At 36.0% G+C, this 19,997-nt stretch overlaps 2 protein-coding genes across 8 annotated transcripts; one reads left to right on the forward strand and one right to left on the reverse strand.

Annotated features, from left to right (window-relative positions):
* Window positions 1–540: 540 nt before the first annotated feature.
* On the reverse strand, window positions 541–6,778 carry LOC111462054 (protein YIPF1 homolog). The gene is made up of 6 exons (XM_023105724.1): window positions 6,520–6,778; window positions 6,339–6,378; window positions 5,668–5,748; window positions 1,706–1,898; window positions 1,185–1,452; window positions 541–1,085 (listed from the first exon to the last, which is right to left on the reverse strand). The coding sequence occupies exons 1-6, from the start codon at window positions 6,577–6,579 to the stop codon at window positions 873–875; spliced, it is 855 nt and encodes a 284-aa protein (XP_022961492.1). The 5' UTR covers window positions 6,580–6,778; the 3' UTR covers window positions 541–872.
* Window positions 6,779–11,141: 4,363 nt separating this feature from the next.
* Window positions 11,142–19,457, forward strand: LOC111462052 (cyclin-L1-1-like). Of its 7 annotated transcripts, none has more exons than XR_002713695.1 (12): window positions 11,142–11,430; window positions 11,578–11,628; window positions 13,911–14,067; window positions 14,174–14,255; window positions 14,890–15,030; window positions 15,349–15,518; window positions 17,597–17,870; window positions 18,023–18,428; window positions 18,522–18,560; window positions 18,668–18,774; window positions 18,958–19,104; window positions 19,241–19,457. XR_002713695.1 is itself a non-coding variant. In XM_023105722.1 (11 exons), the coding sequence occupies exons 3-10, from the start codon at window positions 13,916–13,918 to the stop codon at window positions 18,727–18,729; spliced, it is 1,326 nt and encodes a 441-aa protein (XP_022961490.1). In that variant the 5' UTR covers window positions 11,142–11,430; window positions 11,578–11,628; window positions 13,911–13,915; the 3' UTR covers window positions 18,730–18,774; window positions 19,241–19,457. The 7 variants fall into 7 exon arrangements, 5 of the variants coding, with proteins under 5 accessions (XP_022961490.1, XP_022961489.1, XP_022961491.1 ...); XR_002713694.1 differs by having other exon boundaries at window positions 18,958–19,059; XM_023105722.1 differs by lacking the exon at window positions 18,958–19,104.
* Window positions 19,458–19,997: the final 540 nt, after the last annotated feature.

Below are 19,997 nucleotides of genomic sequence, written 5' to 3' on the forward strand. Positions count from 1 at the left end.
TCATACATTCCTCATCATTAACACCAATTAGAGTTGTGTCTTAGAAAAACTCGTTATCATAATGTATCATGGCATTTAATTACTTGCACATCATCTTAATATAGAATAACATCATATTAAGTCACATCATCATCATGCATCTTACATCGTCATGTTATTATACATCATCATCATAATGTAACACCATATACCACCATCATATAACGTAGTCTCATCATCATATAACATCGTCACATCATCATATAATTTAAAGCATATATGACACATGCAAGGACCATTGAGCACGTGTCATACATAAGGCAATCTTCTGACCAAGCCGATAGTAAGGTCACTTACTTCGTTGGCCTTAGTCGAAGTTTCCCTAAACTAAAGTACGTTTGAATTCGTCCGCCTGAAGTTTCTTAAAGCATTGTCGGAAGTTGTTCCAGTTGAAATGGAACATGTAACACATGTAATAAGGCTAGTGGAATCTATTGACCTTTAAAATATATAAGATGTTTTCAATTAAAGAATGATTATGCTTTTGCTAAGCATGACAAGTATTGGAAACGAAAAGAAATTCTCGTTCGTAATCTACGCAAGGGTTTAGAACAGGTATGCAACCATGGACAACAAGTCCTGGACAAGCAAGATCGGGACATCTGACATACGATCATAGGCAACACGCCTTGGACAAGGATGAACGTGACATCTTTCCCCACTTAATTGGTTGACATCTTTGTCAACCACAAGAAAGACTGAAACATCTACCATGCGACCATAAGCAACACACTTTGGACAAGCATGACTGTAACACTAAACATGACAAGTATTGAAAACCAAAAGAAATTCTCGTGCGTAATCTACGACATGTTTATCAAGGGTCGGGGAGTTTAGTTTAATACAGTTACGGTGAACAAATATAGTTTGAGAATGACAGCAAGAGCTAACTGCAGCAAGAAGATACAAGCCACAATCAAAACCCACCTCTCACCAGCTGACATTATGTGAGCTCGGAGATTGAGTGCCACAAAGGATGCAGACATGAATCCCGCAACGCCCGCAATAACCCATCGAAAAATTTCCAAAGGAACAACAGAGAGACACTGCAAATACAAACATAATGCACATTTGAACATTGAACAAGAAGAGCATGTAATCTTATAATAAGTAATAGTAGTGAATCATGGACTGATTAGACTTACCAGTGCTGGGATGAACACAAATAAAGAGTAGCCATAGAGACATAAGAGCTGAACAAGGCCAGAAGGCACCGAGAAGTACTTGAGGACTACATATAGTCCAAGAGGAACAATGGTGACATAGCCATAGAACAAACCAGCAGACCAAGTTACCAAATTTATGTCATAGTTCCAATCTTTATGTTGTAACTTTTGTGCTATGTATGTTACAAACGTTCCAATAGAAGCAGCCACAAATATCAAGGTTGTACATATCCAAAATGGTCCGTATCTGGAGAGAAAATGATACTATAATCATAAAGTCTTCCGACTATAATCTAACACGACTCTCCACAATAGTACGATATTGTCCATTTTGAGCATAAGCTCTCATGGTTTTGCTTTGGCCTTTCCCCAAAAGGCCTCATATCAATAGAAATGTATTCCTTACTTAATAAACCTATGATCATTCCCTAAATTAGGACGTGGGACTCTCTCAATAGATAGGATACAAAATTAGTATAGTTACAGAAAAAGGAGCTTACAAATCTGGAGTGTCGGCTGTCCTTTCGTTAAAAGTTCCTTTAAATGGATAAAGCGAATCCTTGATCCTCTCTAGAACGTCTGAAGTATCGACATCAAAATATTGTTTGTAGGAAGAAATTGAGAAGGTCTGAAGCCAGCCACCAGCCTGTTGGGGGGGTTCATCAGAACCAGAGATAGGTTTTGAAAATGTATCTGCATCAGATACACTTATCTATTAAGTTCAAACGTCAAGCTTTGTTACAATATATCGCAAGAGACAAGAATTGCATAGTTTTGAAATTCATAGCTCATGACTACTTTTAAAAAATGTCCAAACCAAGCTCTAGAAGAATGTTTAAAGTCGTATAAAGATTGCTTTAACTTGCACGTTTCATTGATCTTGAGATCCACCTCAAACTAGTTGACAAGTCCATAAATATCACTTATTGATATGAACCCAGACATTTCAATCATGTAATATAAACTTCAAAGAAGATGAGTTTCATTTGCTATGGTTACAAATTTTGGGTGGATGATAATTTAGAGATTTCATTCATGTATTTCAAGACTTTTTATTTATTTTAAGGTTACATAGTGGCTAATTATGGTCAAAAAAATATGAAAGTTACAACTCTTCAAACATCTCATAGAAGGCTTTAATTTTAGGCTATATAAATACCTCATGGAAGGGTTTTATTTTGGACTATAAAATAAAACCATGTAATATCCTTGCAATTGGAAAATATAGTAAAAAAAGCATTCGTGCTTTCTTTTAGCTAAGGGTTAAGTTTCTTTTCAATTATATATAGTTTAGATGGCATGTTTAGAATCATTCTTGACATGATTGATTTTGCCTGTGACGTAATCTGAATCTTACTTTCCCTTGAAGTGATTCTTTATCATTTGCTATCAAAGCCTTAGACCCAAAATCGGATATATGTTTCCTTCTTTTCAATTTAATTTTTATTTATTTTATTTTTTTAGTTTTCAGACCCAGGGTTTAAAATCCAATCTTGGCTTTATTGAAAATTTTGAGAGGTGAGAATGAGAACTTAATTTGTGTAAATGAGTAATTTCTTTAAGTGTACACACGTGAGAGTGTTGGAGTTTGTTTATGTTTTCTTATTTTTGCATCAAAATGTCACAAATATATATAAGGAATCTTCTGGAAGAGATAGAGAATGATATGAACCAAGACATTTCAATCACGGGAAGATTCTTGGATGGTTATAAATTTTGGATAGAAGATAATCTAGAGATATTGTATTTGTATTTCAGTAATGTATTTTTAAACTTTTTATTTATTTTAAAGTTATTTTAAAGATAATCTAGAAGACAACTCTTGACTCAGAAATGGATTTTATTTTTCAGGCTATATAGTATCTTGTTTTTGTAAAGTAGACTTGGAAAATGCAATAAAAATTGCTTTTATACTTTCCTTTAGCTAAAGGCTAAATATTTTATTGCAATTCTATGTAATTTAGGTTACATATTTAGTATTATTCAGACTTGGCATGACTACTCTTGCTTGAATATTTGATCAACAAGGGTAATTTGAATCTTACTTTTCATTGGAGTGATTCCTTATCAATTCATCTCTGGTCTGACGGTTAATTTCTGATTCAATCATTTAGAGCCTTGTATATTCCTTCAAACAAATAGGTTGGTTTTATCCTAAAAGTTTAGGTTCTATGACTATGGTAAGAAAGATAGTTTGCATTTGGGTATTTTATACAATTACTAGTATCTGTCATATGAGCTATGAGAATATCAAGATAAGAAACATCAAATAAATTTGTTATGGCTAGATGAAGAAATGACAATAAAGGATCTATGACCTTAATCTACAGAACCATTCGATAAAGCATTAGAATGGTAATGTGATAAATCTACTGCCTAGTTCTGATTCTTTTGATTCAATGCCCTTTTAACATAAACTTGAAGTTTATGATCTCAACCAGTTAGATCACTTTGTAGTGTTTCTCCCTCAAAGAAATAGATCCTCTATTCTCATTATGACGTTAGGAAGAAGAGAAGTGTCCCAAAAATTATCTTTTAAGTTTGGATATCCCCCAAGGGTGAGAAAACCAAGCCAAAGAGCTGAGCTAACCGATTGAAGTCGACCAACAAAAAAGGATATAAATAATAATCCAACTAATACTAAATCCTCTTCAACAAAGAGCCTAAAATAATTATCCAATCAAAACATCGAAATAAAGGCCAAGAACACTCGGCTCCAAGCAAAAAAGATTGGCAGGGGAAGGAAGAGATCTGACATCTAAGAACAATCCTTTTTGCAAATACGGATGAGTGAAACACAATTAGATCTTAGTTTGTGGTGACTAAGGAGGGGTTTCTTACATCTGTAATCCACAAACCTCAATTAAGCAAATAAATTTGGAGGAATTGAAGGATATTTGGCTAATGATACTGCTGATTGCAAAACTTCAACTGAACTCCTTTTATCAACAGCTGAAAAAATACTAATGTTTCTGCAAAAGAGTTTTCAAAAGAAAATTCATCAATCTCTATATCAACAATGTGCTTTAAATTCCTCACGGCTCATATTAACATCAGATTTGATATCGTGAACCATTGGAAAGGAGATATGATCTTTAGTGATGGGAGAGCTAATGACATCTTTGGTTCATGTACATTACAACCTAGGAGTGATCACTGAAAGAGTAAAAGAGGTTGCTAGTCTTGATAGGTAATAGGTGATCAATAATACTTTTTCCCCCTTCATTTTCATGTCTCACCCAAGCTTCCTCACTCTCTTCCTACTTTTCACTCTCTTGATTGATAGAATGCGCAAATCTAAATACATCTACGTCAAACCATCCCATATTTATTTCATAGTAACAGATATCAAAACAACTAATGTCTTCCACCATGGAAATTTCAACATATCACTTGTCAAATGAAGGATCATCTTTGGCAGGTGCGCTCTTGTTGCTAGTAAAGAAAGTTAACCACATTAAACCAAACGGAGGTGATTTGGACAGTAGGACTATTGAATTGGATGCAATTATCTGAGTATTTAGCAATAGATGACTTACTTTCGTATCAAAGTTGCTTAAGTTACCAATTTGAAACTAAACCAAAACCATATACCAAAATGGTCAAACAAAAACAAACAATAAAGTAGAAAAAACCAAAAACCCCAAAGAAATAGTAGCCAACACGCAAGAAAAAAAAAAAAAGGCCAAACGACGAAGCAGACAACACGAAGATGGCGGCATGACTTATTAACGGTACAGATGTGACAGTCGAAATGCATACAGACGTGATAGAAATGAATGCACACGGTCGTGCACAGAGTGAGCAGTCGCATATTCAAGCACCCACAAACTCATCTGAAAGTGGCATGGGAGATGCGGATGAACAACAGTAGCGACGGCTAGAGTTGGAGCTAATTCTAGGGATTTACGGTTTTCAACTACGATACCATGCTCAAAAAATCAAGAGAAAATTATAATTTTGTCCTATTTTCTATGCGTGGAATAAGGTTTCTTAAATAGAAGAACCACCTATTACAAATAACGAAATGAAGTTTCAGGAAATATAATGCAATGAATTACTAATTAACACGAAGAAATAAATGAAAGATACACATCTCAATGGGATCATATCATGAACTTCTCAACTAAAACTGACCACCATGCTAAATGAAGCATAAACTTAACATAAAGAATATAAAGGAAAAGTCAATAGTTGAAGAAGTCTCAAAAGACGAAACGAATAATACAGTGGTAAGTTCATTATCTAAAAATACTTTTAGACACAACAGGGGAGAGTTCGTTGGACAAGTCCTAAAAATTTTAGTGTCTCTCAATCTAAGTCTAGAAGATAGCATCTTATATTTGTCTTGATCAGCGAAACAACTAGAGAGATTTAACAGTAGAATCAGCTTCTCATATCTAATTAGAATAAGTTAAAAAACAATGCTGAGATAAAAAGCTGAAGAAAGATCTTTAAATACCATCAGCATCACGAGGTGGCTGGAATCCACCAGCGATCTTTCCTTGAGTTCCGGAAGGAGGAAACGTTTGAAGATTTGACTCTACAACAACAAATCAGTCAGTTATTATCTTGCAACAAATAGCCAAAAAAAACAACAGTCCGTGGATCAAAATGAAACTCTAATACTTGATTTCAATCCTCATAATTTATGATTAATCTAAATTTCACTCAGTATTTACATCGATATCATTCCTGCAATATAAGATGTTAGTCAAAATTTCATTCAATGGTGCTTCTAGCCCAGTGAAAATTAATATTCAACCTCTTTCCCTTTCCATACTGAATTCGCTATATATAGTTAGATCTAACATAGGCCAGTCTGCCATGCTTAAGTTCAACCACTTGGTCCTCAAATTTCATTCCAATAATACGTCAATTTTGGATCCTTAAGAGCATAAACCTCCTATAAGAAGCTTTGATTCTTTTTCCTACCTACATTTGTCCGGTAAGAAAACGAACCGGAAATAAAAATAATAATAGAAAAACTCAACACGAACGATTTTCTAGTTGCTTGTGATCTTAATCCCTTGCACACGCAAAATTTAACACTCAATCTCATAAACCTTTCATTTCTTCGCCCATACCTTCTTAGAATCCATAAAACGTTATCAGAAAAAGGAAACTACTTACCAGTGAATTTAACGGCTATCTGTCCCTGATCTGGAACAGCCTGGAAATCAAAATACACAGAAACCGGAGAAATCAACCGAGTAGATCAGATTAAAAAAAAAATGCTGCAGATTCGATAACTTCTCTCCAAAACAAACAAACAAAAAAAATTACAAGAAAGCTAAAGAGGCGAGAAGCTTACGGGAACAGATCCTGAAACATTTTGGTTATCTATAGTCGTGTAGTTACCACCGGACATCATCTTCTGCGTATTCTTGCTTCTTCTTCTCCCTTCTCAGAGAAGTATCTCCATGTTTTGTAGATTTATTTGCTTGTTAGATTATTTTCTTGGTTTGAGGTTTGTGCGTTTCATTACGACCCGGACCTTCCTAGAGACGATTCTTCCGGAGAACGTGTTATTGTTAGTTAGTTTGGTGAGTGAATTTGGATGTCATGGGGCGGGCCTTCTCTCTTCCTATTCCCGCCTCCAAATTTATTTTTTATTTCTTTAAAATATTAAAAAAATAATAATAATAAAGTGAAATAAAAATTAAAAAACAAAATATAAAAAATGAACTAATCATTCGGAACAACCGGTCTGTGATTGCACAGAATTCGAACACTCCTCCACCTTGACGGGCAACCATCGAACACCTGAAAAGCAATCAACCTATCTGTGGGCTTGCATCACACCCTAAACCTAGTAAATATCCACGGGATTTATTCTAAGGTTTAGGAAGTTGGGGCTTATGCTACCGTTATCTGAGCATCTAGGGAGGTCTAAGAGTTCTTTATAGTACTTTAGTTGCTTGTGAACCCAATTTGGGTTCGAAGGTTCGGTTTCACCATTTTCTGGAGTTGCAGATCTGTCGAGCGACAAATCTCATCTCTAGGGTGAATTATTATTTTGTCAAGCGACAAGATCCGCGCATTGAGCTAAGATACTGCTTATCTAAGTCACGTTTGACACGTATTGTAACCATAAAAATTTGAAGGTAAAGATTGTGTCTGCTAGGGCTTAAAAAAGGAGGGCCTGACCGCACGTATTTGATGCATGTGCATGAGACCCCTATTTCACACTCACTTGATGCCCATTTGTTAGTTTTCTGTCTCGATTTCGACATTAACCTTATTGTAATGTGAATTAGGTATCTCCAAGGGGAATTTGAAATTTTTGGACTCCCGTATGACTAGTAATCGAAGCTCGGGAAGGCACCCGTCAAACTTGTAAACATGGACTTCTAGGAAATAATACGTGTAGGAATCGCTTAGATTTGCATGCATGCTAGAAAAACCAACCCTAGGGATAAATTAGCATGACCTGTACCTACGAATATGGAACAAATGCGCAATTACATGCTTCTATATGAAAAAATGGATGTGTTAGATCTCGTTTGTCGTATGGTGTCATTCTATACTACAAGTACCAATATCATACTGTGTTGGAGGACGTGATTTTGTGAAATTTGTGTTCGGGATGCTTGATGGATGTTATCGTCTCGTTGAGCATTTGTTTGTCTGCTTGCATGTTTGAATGTACGTTAGCTCCATGTGTATGAATATGTGATTCTCCCTCTAGAGGATTAACGGTAAGAATGACCTTAAACCAGGGCACATTGGATTGTTTGACTAGTCTATTACCTAGGACGGAACACCTCTAGAAGACAAGTGTTATGGATTTGTGAGAGATGAACAGAGGGTGAGACCCTATTCTCCTGTCTTCTCCGTGAATGCTCTTTGATTTCTTTCTTGGTATAAGTATCTTGGCCCTCTCTACGTGTGAAGCTGAGTATGTAGCAGCATCTTGAATGCACACTCTTGGTGTGTTGGATGATGCACCGTCCTCCTCAGTTGCATCAAGACATTTCTTAATCTTGGCTCTCACGTGGTCAGATGGGCGGCACTTGTGGGTTGCCCTTTGTTTATCTTGCATGTGCGGGTCACAACCTACTTTCTCTCAGTGAGACTGTGACACTCAGCAGTCACAAAGGAATGTCGGCTTGGTTTGTCTATAGAGTCCACGAGTTTACTAGTTCACATGTCTTTATAGACAATGTATCCCTACCTCGTTCCCCATTTTTCGAAATGTACATGTACTACAGTATAATAAACGTCTGTCGTACTTTCATCATGCACTACATAGTTTGTGAGTCACATCTAGTATTTTGACGCCTCGAAATTTAGGGTGTGACAGTTCAACGCTTTGCCATAAGTCTTACTCTGAAGATCTATATATTCTTATCTATACATAATTTTCCTTTTGTAGATCCATTCACTTATTTATCCTTTGTCATCATCCCTCGTACCTATTTTGAGGGTAATAAGCCTTCAACGTTGTCATCTAGCATGACAACTTAGACTTCAATTAAGTCCTTGTATAGATTGAGTCATCTCATAACAACTCTTCCACTGGGATGAGACTTATCCTATTGCTCTCAAATGTCACTTAGAACTATCTAATTAATACTATTTCACCTTGAGACTGCCCTGCGCTACGCCTATATCTCCCGGTGCCAAGCTGCCCCAGGAGAGTAAGTTCAATCAGTCCAATGCAGGGCCTTTTTCTAGATGTTGAAGAGGTGTTCAGTCACGGGCGAGAGAGAAAAGCTTAATAAGGAAAGGGTTAAGGAGCGAATGAAATAGGTACCTGGGTTCTCTTTCGACAAAGGTTTCGAAGCAGTTAAGTTTGATTCTAAACACTATTCATGTGAAGTTGTACCAGGTACGAAGAATGAATCTATCTCTGTGTACGGAAGTTGCTGGCCGGTTCGCAAACATAGTGTTTTACCTCTAGAGTAAAAGAGTTCAATCTAATCTAATCAGTTAAGTGAAGGAGCTTTACCTTTCCTTTCTTTTTTCTTATGGATGGTATTGTAACGAACCGAAATTTTCTACTTAATTTAAGGTTGCTACTGTATACATACCATAAACATTGAATGCGGAAAACTTCATTTAAATTTTATAAAACATAACCTTTATCTTAAAACACAGCCATGAACTTACGTGTTTCCAAAACACCTTTTAAAAAAACAACACAACAAAAAACTAAATAAAATAAATAAATGTTTAAATTAAGAACATCCTATCTAGCCTAAATCTAAGAAAATAAATGCGATTACCCTATGCATGTGTCATGGTCTCGACTTGTGATGTCGTCGTCAGCCGTACAAGGATGTCTCGCCTTAACCTAAAAAATGTAGTAGCACATAGCTTGAGTATTTAAAGAAATACGCAGTAAGTGACCCCATTATGGGAGTTAAATGCAAGAACATGCAAATGCAATGACGAGATCTATCCTTTCAATCTATTTTTCACGGTACTGTCCTAACAAGTAACTTGGATATGTATCATATACTCTACACACAGCCCATATGTGCGAGTACGGACTCACCAGTCAGTTCGCACACCGATGGGCCACTTTCCTTGTTTGCCGAGCATACTCTCCAAAATTTGATCATTGTCTTCCTCCTTTTTGTTTATTTATTTATTTATTATTATTATTATTATTTTAACTATTTTGTTTCTTATTAAGAGTATCCTACCCTTGAATATGCAACATTTATGCCTAGCAACCTCAATTCCTAAAGTGTTGTAAACTAACTTTACTACTCTTCCATAATCCCACAATTGTCTTATAGACAGTTTTGAAGGCACGGTATCATAAAATCGTACGATTTTTCCAATTTAAATAAAGCAGGTTTTACATAAGAAGATTTGGCTCAGCATGTTCTATTCGATACGGGTAGAAAAAGAACCCAACTCGGTATTATTAAAAAAAATAGAGAAATCAGAACTCAGTCAAGAAGATATGGATCAACCCGTTCTTCTTGTGCCAAAGATCTTACCATTTCCGAATGACTGATTATGCAATCTCCATTGCATATCCAAAGAAGATGTCATCAAATTTTCTATATACCCGTACTCTAAATAAATATCCCATGAAAAAATTGAGGGTAAAAGATTATGACCGTTGGATGAAAGTCCCACGTCGGCTAATTTAGGGAATGATCATGAGTTTATAATCAAATAATACTCTTTCCATTGGGACGAGGGTTTTTGGGAAGCCCAAAGCAAAGGCATGAGAGCTTATGCTCAAAGTGGACAATATCATACCATTGTGGAGAGTCGTGTTCATCTAATATGGTATCAGAGCCATGCCCTAAACTTAGCCATGTCAAACAAAGGACTCCAAAAGAAAAAGGAGTCGAGCCTCCGGCCTTGAAGGCATAGTAAAAAATGACTAAGACTCCGAAACAAAAAGAAGTCGAGCCTCGATTAAGGGGAGACACACTTTGTTCGAGGGGAGGTGTTGGATGAAAGATGAAAGTCCCACATTAGGGGAGGCGCATTTTGTTCGAGGGGAGGTGTTGGATGAAAGATGAAAGACCCACATCGACTAATTTAGGGAATGATCATGAGTTTATAATAAAAATGAAAGTCCCACATTGGCTAATTTAGGGAATAATCATGAGTTTATATAGTCCAAGAATACTCTCTCCATTGAAGTTAGTCTAATAAACTTGTATTAAATAGAAAATTTATTCTCTAATATATTAATTAATTATTTTAAAATTTATTAGATGTGAATTTATTAGATATAAAATAAAAAAATTAATGATTTATAAATATTTTTAAATTAATAAACCTAAAAGTATTCTAAATACTTTTTAAATATTATTTATACAAAAATTGATATACTGTATTTCTCGTTAAAAAAAAAGAAAAGAAAATTAAAGAAAACATGTTAGTTTTGTAAATTTGCTAAAGAATAAGGGTATTTTAGGTAATACGCCGAATTGTCGGTCATTTACTCAAAAAACTGATTTCCTCTTTCCTTGAACGCGTCTATCCCACCTTTAATCCCGCATTCATCCTCTCCGACACCGGCGTGCCCCTCTCCCCGCCGTTGGTAGCAGTTTAGCGGCGCGGCTCTTCCGGCAAGATCCACTACACGGCAGCGCAACCTACTCCGGTGTGCAAAGTGGCGGCACGACCTCCTTTTGCGCAATCTCTCTGACGCGTGCAAACTCCCCTTGGCAATCTCTCTCTCTCTCGCGAATCTGTCCTTCCGGCGACCTGCACTTAGAGCTAACGCAGCTTCCAACCTCGTCAGGTTTGTGCACAAACTAGCCAAGACTCACTCGGTTTTAGCGGTAAAATATTTATTATTCACTTATTAGGGTTGACTGGGTTGGTCTACTTTAGAAATTTGTTTATTTAGTTGTTAATTCTTGGAAACCATGCTCTTGAATTGAATTAGGCTGCGGCAGAACTTTGGATCAGTAGAATCTTAGTTCGTGAAAGGATTAAGGTGAGTGGGTCATACACTGTACGATTTTGTTCTCTGCTTATTTGATGCCTCTGATTGTTTGAATGTTCTGAAATAGTTAGTTATGTTTGCTATTGTTGATTTTAGAGATTAATGTGATGTATGCTGGATATCTTAGCTAAATGAATGTTGAGTGTTGTTTACTCCTGTCCAGAAAGCATGCTGAAAATTTGTTTGGGAAATATGTATCTGAGTATGAGTTATTGATTATGTCAAAAACTTGATGTCTTAGCTGAGAAAGGGAAGAAGCATTTTACATTTTGAGGAGTTAAGTATGAGGGCCTAAGGTATAAATAGTAACGGCCAATGATCCACATTGTGAGTTGCTTAGTATCCAGGACGTAGTTTTATACGGTGAAAAGTACCAATTCAAGGAGACAGAGCGAAAATTATAGATAGAGATACCACTAAAGACCAGTTCTTCTTTCATTTCAATCTGTTTGTCATCCTTAAAATGGATTGCAGATGTCATCTATAACTTTCTCTGCTCCCTTCAACGAAAAACTCTTTAAAGAATTAATGTTTGATGACTAGACCTTATGGATAAAGAAGAGTCGAAGACCTCCAATAGAAAATGTTTCTTAGCGAAGAAAGCCAAGCTTGACAACAGTGGGGATCCAGCAAGCTTTTGATACCATCTGGTGATGAAAGTACGGGCTGGAGTTCTTTTTATAGCCTAATACTCAACCACCTACCTGCCTAAGCTATTCTGGTATAAAGAACCCTCCCAACCACCCTGCCCATAGTCTTGAAGACCCATCTAACTCTTATAAAACTTTAGTGCAATTTCCCCACATTCATCTTCTACTCATATGAAGAGTCAAAAGACACAGCCTTGACTGTGATTGCCCCTCATTCATCTTGGACTCAACTGAACACATTCTTCATTGCCTAGGGAAGATGCTTCCATATAAGATAATGCAGAACTTGGAAGAACATATCTTTTGAAAGGAAATTTAAATAGCGATAGTTTTCACCTTGCCAAATGGGAAAATGTTCTCCTCCCTCATAAGTAAGGTGGCCTCGATACTTGCAGCATGAAGAGAAAGAGGTCCTTTTAGCCATATGTTATAACGTTATCAGAAGAAAAAAGATGCTCTTTGCAGGAAGATAATTGATGCCAACTGTGAGCCTCTCTGATGGAATTTGAAACTTGGAAGGAGATCCCTAGCCAGTGTCCAGGACCCTTGGAGAAATATTTTAAACCATCAAGACCTAATATATGATCACATGAGCTGCGAGTGGGAAATGGACATTTTACATCTTTTTGGCTGATTGGTTGCTGCTAGAAGTTCCCGTCTTCCTGTTTCCCCCTTCTCTGAATAAACATGCCTCGAATTTTTGTCTACGGCAGGCAGAGGATGGCTATTGGGATTTGTTTCTGTGAAGAAACCTTAAAGAGGTTGATATTTTGGAATGGGCTGTCCTCACACACTTACTTTCAAACACTCTTCTCTTTCATTCAGACAATCGTTGGTGCTTGAAGCTAAAAGGACCAAGGTTTTTTCCTACCACATCTTTTACTCCTTGATATGGGCTCTAGATGTGATTCAACACACTCATTATATGATTCTATATGGAAAGACCAATACCCAAAATAGATTAAATTCTTTCTTTGGGAATTGAGTCCTTGGGTCAACAACACTTTTGGCAAGCCTTAACACTGTATACCCTATAAGTTCATCTCCCCTCAATCATTCTCACTATGTATGAAGTAAGTGAAAACACGAAGCCATCTCTTTCTCTCTTGTAGTTATGCAGCAAGGAATTAGGTGACTGAGATCCATGGTTTTTTCGCCACCTTTTGGTAATCAGTATTATGTAGTTTTTTTTTTTTTTTGCTGTTTTTAATTTTAGTTTCTGTTTACTTACATTGTCATCTATCTCTGAACAACGTTCATTGTGTTTGCTGCGCACTTATGGAATTTAAGTTTTTACATTTGAAAATGTTAATTGGATTGATTCTTGTATATGCATCTTTGTTACTTTTAATTTGGATAGATCTTAATATTAGCTTGTTTCTTGAATTTCGCACCTCAATCTCTCATGGTTGTTCCATTTTTTTTCTTGTTTATTTTGGAAAGCTGGTTATTGCTTATTATTATTATTGTTATTTCATATTTGAGAGGATTCTGGAGGACTCGAGATTAAAGGCTTAATTATGAAAACTAAACTAGAAACAAATTGGTTTCCATCAATTGTACCTGGTGATTTCTATTTGAGAGGTTGTTGTGATGTCAGCTAGTTTTTTCCTTAATCCACAGGTTCGATGATTTACACGGCCATCGACACATTTTATCTAAGTGATGAGCAGTTGAAGGACTCACCTTCGAGAAAGGATGGGATTGATGAAGTCACTGAAACCACCCTGAGAATCTACGGTTGTGATCTCATCCAGGAAGCTGGCATATTGCTTAAATTGTAATGTCATGCATTAAACTATTTCATGGTTTTTCTTTATGGCATGGGAACAAGTGTGTGTATATACTACTTGAGTAGTATTTTTTTAAAACATTGCTTCTTTCAGGCCTCAGGCAGTCATGGCTACTGGACAAGTTCTGTTCCATCGATTCTATTGCAAGAAATCATTTGCCCGCTTCCATGTCAAGGTTATTTTGTTTCAATTATTAATTTTTATGTGTTTGTATATATATATATAAAATTGGACTAGTTAAGTTCTACTTTCTTAATTGAATTCAACGCCCGAAGAAGAAAACTTATTTAATGGAATGAAAAGAAAATACTATTTAAATTCTACTTGGATTAGTCTCTTCTAATTATTTGTTTTTCTCCATTTGTCTATTATGACCTGCTAGATGTCTTTTCTATTCTCGTTTGACTCCTGCCTTCTTAGATCTCTCTTCCCCTCTCTCTAAACCGTCCATTCTTTTAAGAATTGGTTGATCATCCAAAACAAATAATTTTTTTTTGTGCATGTTTATGGTCTTCCATTTTTCAGAAGACTTCACATCTGCTTACACTTAAGTTGTTGTATTGAGCTCATTAAAGGGCTAAGGATTTCAGTTGTTCCATGGCTTTATGGTTGTTTCATTACCAAAAAAAAAAAAAAAAAAAAAAAAAAAAAAAAAAAAAAAAAAAAAAAAAAGAAAAATAAAAAAAGAAGTCAAGGTTGTACATTTTGATTCCTTTTTCTTTTAAAGTTATTTTTAATTCTTATGATATGTTTCATATAAAAAAAAATTCTGATGTGATGCTTTATTGTTTTATGATACTTTCTTGCAGAAAGTTGCTTCTAGTTGTGTGTGGCTTGCTTCAAAGTTGGAGGAAAACCCTAGGAAAGCCAGACAAGTAATTATTGTTTTTCACAGAATGGAATGTAGGAGAGAGAACTTATCGATAGAGTTCTTGGACCCTACTCTCAAGGTCTCAATTTGATCTTTTTATCCTCAGTTTCCATTTTTGAATCTTAGGATCAGTATTTTCTTCGTTTTTAATCAAAGTGTTCGTCGTTCATTGCACAAAAAAGTAAAACAAAAGGTTTGAAATCATTGTTTTTTTTGTCCTATAAAATTATCTGGAATCTAGCTTTGCTATTATATTCACATATTATTGATTCTGTCCTCTTCTTGGCTAGTACTTTTTAAAATTTTCACTTAACTAACCTCCTAGTTATTTTATTTTATTTTATTTTATTTTATAATGTTATTCAACATTTTAATTATTTTGTTTTGTTTCATACAGAAATACGCAGACTTGAAGACGGAGCTGAGCAGAACTGAGAGGCATATATTGAAAGAGATGGGTTTCATTTGTCATGTTGAACATCCGCATAAATTCATATCTAACTACCTTGCAACCCTTGGAACACCTCCAGAACTGAGGCAAGAAGCTTGGAATCTAGCCAACGACAGGTATAATAATAGTCAGAAGTTTAATCAAAAGTTTCATTTCCGTGTTAATTTTCATTAAACTGCTTTCGAGTTACAGTTAACACAGTTAATCCTATTGAACGTTGATTCAACTATTTTTGTACTTCTCTTTTCTCTCAGTTCAAGGTCGTGGAAATTGGAGACATTAATTAGGCATTCTCATATTAAAAAGATCGCCGTCTTACTGTAGTAAATCACTGTTCTTTACTTTTTTTGAGAGGTTTTAACGTAGAGTTTGTCAATATTTGAAGTCACTTCGATTCTGGTTTTCCGTTTTAAAAAATTCTCTTTATAACTAGGATAAGTAATTGACAAGGAAATAAAAGTAGCACATGTTAAAATGGTTATTTTTGGGAACGTAGAGCTAAATCATTGAAATTGATTGGAAATTTAGATTATATCGTAAGGGTTGCCTTGTTTATATTGCATGTGTTGTGTGCATGTATGCATTGCATCTCTACATAGATACATTAAATTGGGATATTGTTATTTGGTGAATTGGAATATAAGTTACATGTTTAGTTATTCAACTTTTTAGTTATTTCTATTTAGTTCCTGAACTTCCAAATGTCTAATAAGTTTTTGAACTCTTAATTTTGTGTCTAATAGGTCATTAACTTATTCATAATTTCTTCATAGACCTCCTAGACAACGAAATAGAAAGTTTAGGCATAAAATTCATTTTTTTATAAGTGACAATTCCATAGAGGTTTGAAATTTACATAAAGGATGTGTTATCCATGACGATTCAAAGGACCTTCCCAATTTACAATGGGGGAGGTATGACTATAGGAAGCAAAAGTATCAGACACATTATACCAAGATATAGTGTGGTAAACAACATTGTCAAAGAGCTTGATATAAGTATGTGTCTTCTCCATGAATGCTCTTTGATTTCGTTCTTTCCATATATTTTTTTATAAAATGCTATAATGAGGTTTTTCCATAGCTGGGCTTTTGCGCTCTTGAAGGGGTGGTATGTTAAAGGCCATGTCCAATAACTCTTTTACCTCCCTAGGAAAAGTGAGATGCCATCCAAAGACGTTAAGAATTCTTGTCCGTAAATTATGAGCATGTACCCTTTATAAATAAGTAGTTTTGTGATTCATTGTCTTTCTTGTGTAATGAGCACCAACTTGGAAATAGAGTTACGTAGAACATTCTGTTTTTGTGGATTTTCACTTGTGCTAGTGCTATTTTCCGTTGGAAAAATTTCACCTTTTTGGGGGTGATTTCCTTTTCATTTTGTCTTGGGTGGTGTGAGGTTTATTGCTTCTACCTTTTCTCCTATGTACCTGCCGAAATTCTTAGGAGGTCTTGGGTGTGGTCATGGTGTTTGAATTTACTTTTAATCTACTGGCCAACTTTGCTTTTAACCTCAATAGTTAAACTTGTTTTCATTGAGGATTATTTTGTTTTCTAAATATAAAACTGAGAAACATATATTCATACCGACAAAAGGAAACTTAAGAGCAAGGCATAGTGAGAACCCCTTCCGAGAAAGTAATATTACAAAAAACCCTTTCAGTTTCTAATAATCAAGGCAAGGCTATAAAAACACCACCAAGATGGAAAATAGGGCGTTTGATAGACTATGAGCTACTTGGCTGGAGTTTGGTCATTTGTGTGGGAGCCTTTTAGAATAGTAAGACTTAAGAGATTGGACTGAATTAGACTTGGCAGTTGTATATTTGTGTCAAGGAACCTTTGGGCTCCCTTAAAGTCTCTCTTGTGCTTGCATTTGTGTGAAAGAAGCTTGAGTTTCATCTTAGTCATCTGAGAAAAAAAGTTAAAATATTCTTATCCTAGCTGTGAAGCTAGGTGTGACACCTAATTTAGTTTTATTTGGCCTGCTTCTATCTGTTTTTTGTGTGTTTATATGGTCCATTTAACCGATAATAGAAATAACCTAGCTTTGGGAAAATGGCATACGTGTACCTCACGTACCTGATGGTGTTAACCAGGATATAACTGGCAATAAAATGTTTAGAATTTATGTAGATATTCTTATATATCCTATGAGAAAATTTGTTAATTTAATTTTTCATTATATGGAACAGTTTGCGTACAACCTTGTGCGTTCGATTCAAGAGCGAGGTTGTGGCTTGTGGGGTTGTATATGCTGCTGCTCGTAGATTCCAAGTACCCCTTCCTGAAAATCCACCTTGGTGGAAGGCATTTGATGCAGACAAGTCGGGAATTGATGAAGTCTGTCGAGTTTTGGCACACTTGTATACCCTTCCTAAGGCACAATATATCCCAGTCTGCAAGGATGGAGACTCATTTACATTTTCTAACAAGTCATGGGATTCACAATCTCTTCCCGTGACCAAGGTGTTTTAATTTTTTTGCTATGCTTATTATATATATACTTTTTTATTGTTTCTTCACCCCAAAAAAAAAAAAGAAAAAAAAACTGTTCTGCCTAGTTTTGCCTGATCTTTTAGTAGCTGCATAAGTTGAATTTCATATCCTTCATTTTTTAGGAAGTTCCACAAAGCAGCCCAACAGCCAACGATGATGCTGTAAAAGCCACCTCAGGAAATAATCATGAATCAGGTGGGTCCAAAGATGAGTTGCTTAAATTAGCCTTAAACAAGCTCAAGGAATCTAAGAAGAGTGATGACGAATCCAAGAGCATTCCGCTTGAAGCCACTACCAGGGAGGAAGTTTTGCCAAAATCGAAATCTGATCGAAGGGCTGAGACTGGTGAAAGGAACAAGGAGAGAGAAAGGGACAGGGATAGGGAAAGAGCGAGGGAGAGAGACAGAACCAAGTCTCGAGATCGGGATAGAGGTCGAGATTCTGACAGGGAACGTGAGAGGGAGGATGCAGACAGAGACAAAATCAAGGATCGAGCTCATCGCTCAAATGATAGGAGCAAGGAATTAGGTTAACTTCTGAATATGATTATTTCCTGCACTTTGAGACAATAGAATGCACGAAGTTGAATTTGAATAATAATATTTGCAATAATAATCGCAGGAGGACACTTGGAAAAATCGAGACGTCACTCATCGCGAGGTATTGGTCTGTGTTTTGTTTTTCCCTGACACATATTTAGGGAGCTTCCTCCTATTTCTCTGTGGTCTTTAATATGAATATGACGGCAACCTTTTGCTCCTTTTCAGATCGGGATTACCATGGCTCATCTTATTCTTCACGTGATAAAGATCGCCATAGGCATCATTGACGACATGGAATCAGATCGATCTTCTATGGTGGGCGGCATTGACATGTACGTGCAGTTGAATAGTCGGTATCGCCTTCTCAATTTGTACCAATTTCAAGTACACTAGTAGATGCGTTGATATTATCTGTCAAGACTGTACAAACGGTGGAAGCTTGCATTGATGAAATGAGAATCCTTACTTTTGGTGACAATAATTATCTGTTCACATTTTAGATGACTAATTTGCAGGTTTAGAGTAGCCACTCTATTCTTACTTCCTAACTCGCTGATGCTTTCTAAAATATTTCGCCTCTTCGAATGGTGGGGCGGGCTGGAGTCTGAAGAAGCAAGGTGCTTGGCCTATAATTGATAGATACTCTTGCATCTACCTCTCCAGTTATCATTCTCGTCCTTCATTTTTTTGTTTGCTACCACTTCTCTGGTTTTCTGGAATTGATTAGGCTTAGAAATTGAAATGAAAGTGATTCATATGAATATGAAGGATGTTGAATGGATGTATTGGTGTCTGCAGCTTTTCCTCATTGAAATTGAGTAGCTGTGCCAGAATGTAACAATGTGTTGGACCTCTTGACCAAACAGCGCTCTTCATCTTCAAGCTGTTTGTCAATTGCTCATATGTTGTTGAGCATTTCAAGCACATTGTCAAACCTTTTTCTGTTTTCTTGACCTTTAATTCTTGAAATGGTATTATTTCGTTGCGACCTTAAATGTATATATTTCTTCCCTAACCGTTTTATTTAGTTTTGGTTATTACAACTTATTTTGTAACAACCCTAAATTTTCACATACTCAGAGTCGCTACTAATGTCTCATGCTCATTTATAATGTGGAAATATAACTCTTACATGAACATAATTGATGACGAAAGTTTTAAAAAAACGTTTAAAACAACTTCTCTGAAAAACATAGCCATGGTCTTACGTGTTTAAATATGAAATTTAGAGAAAACAAAAACAAATACAAAATAATTTAAAACAATGAAACGCAAAACAACCTATTCTAACTTAAGACTAGAAATTTAAATATGAGTCTACTCTATGCATGTGCCACAGTCTCTGCTCGCGATGCCGCCGTCCTCCGTACAAGTGCGCCTTGCCTTTACCTGAAAAATGATGTGGCACACGGCCTGAGTATTTCAAAGAATACTCAGTAAGTGGCCCCACTGTAGGAGGCCATGCAAATGCAAACACATGCAATCATGATTTAGGGACCTATCTCTAATCATCTTAGGGGTGGCCTCCAGTCTTGGACAAATTGGATGTGTAGTA

The sequence above is a fragment of the Cucurbita moschata genome, unplaced genomic scaffold (assembly GCF_002738365.1).
Source record: "Cucurbita moschata cultivar Rifu unplaced genomic scaffold, Cmos_1.0 Cmo_Scf00026, whole genome shotgun sequence".
NCBI classification, from domain to species: Eukaryota; Viridiplantae; Streptophyta; class Magnoliopsida; order Cucurbitales; family Cucurbitaceae; genus Cucurbita; species Cucurbita moschata.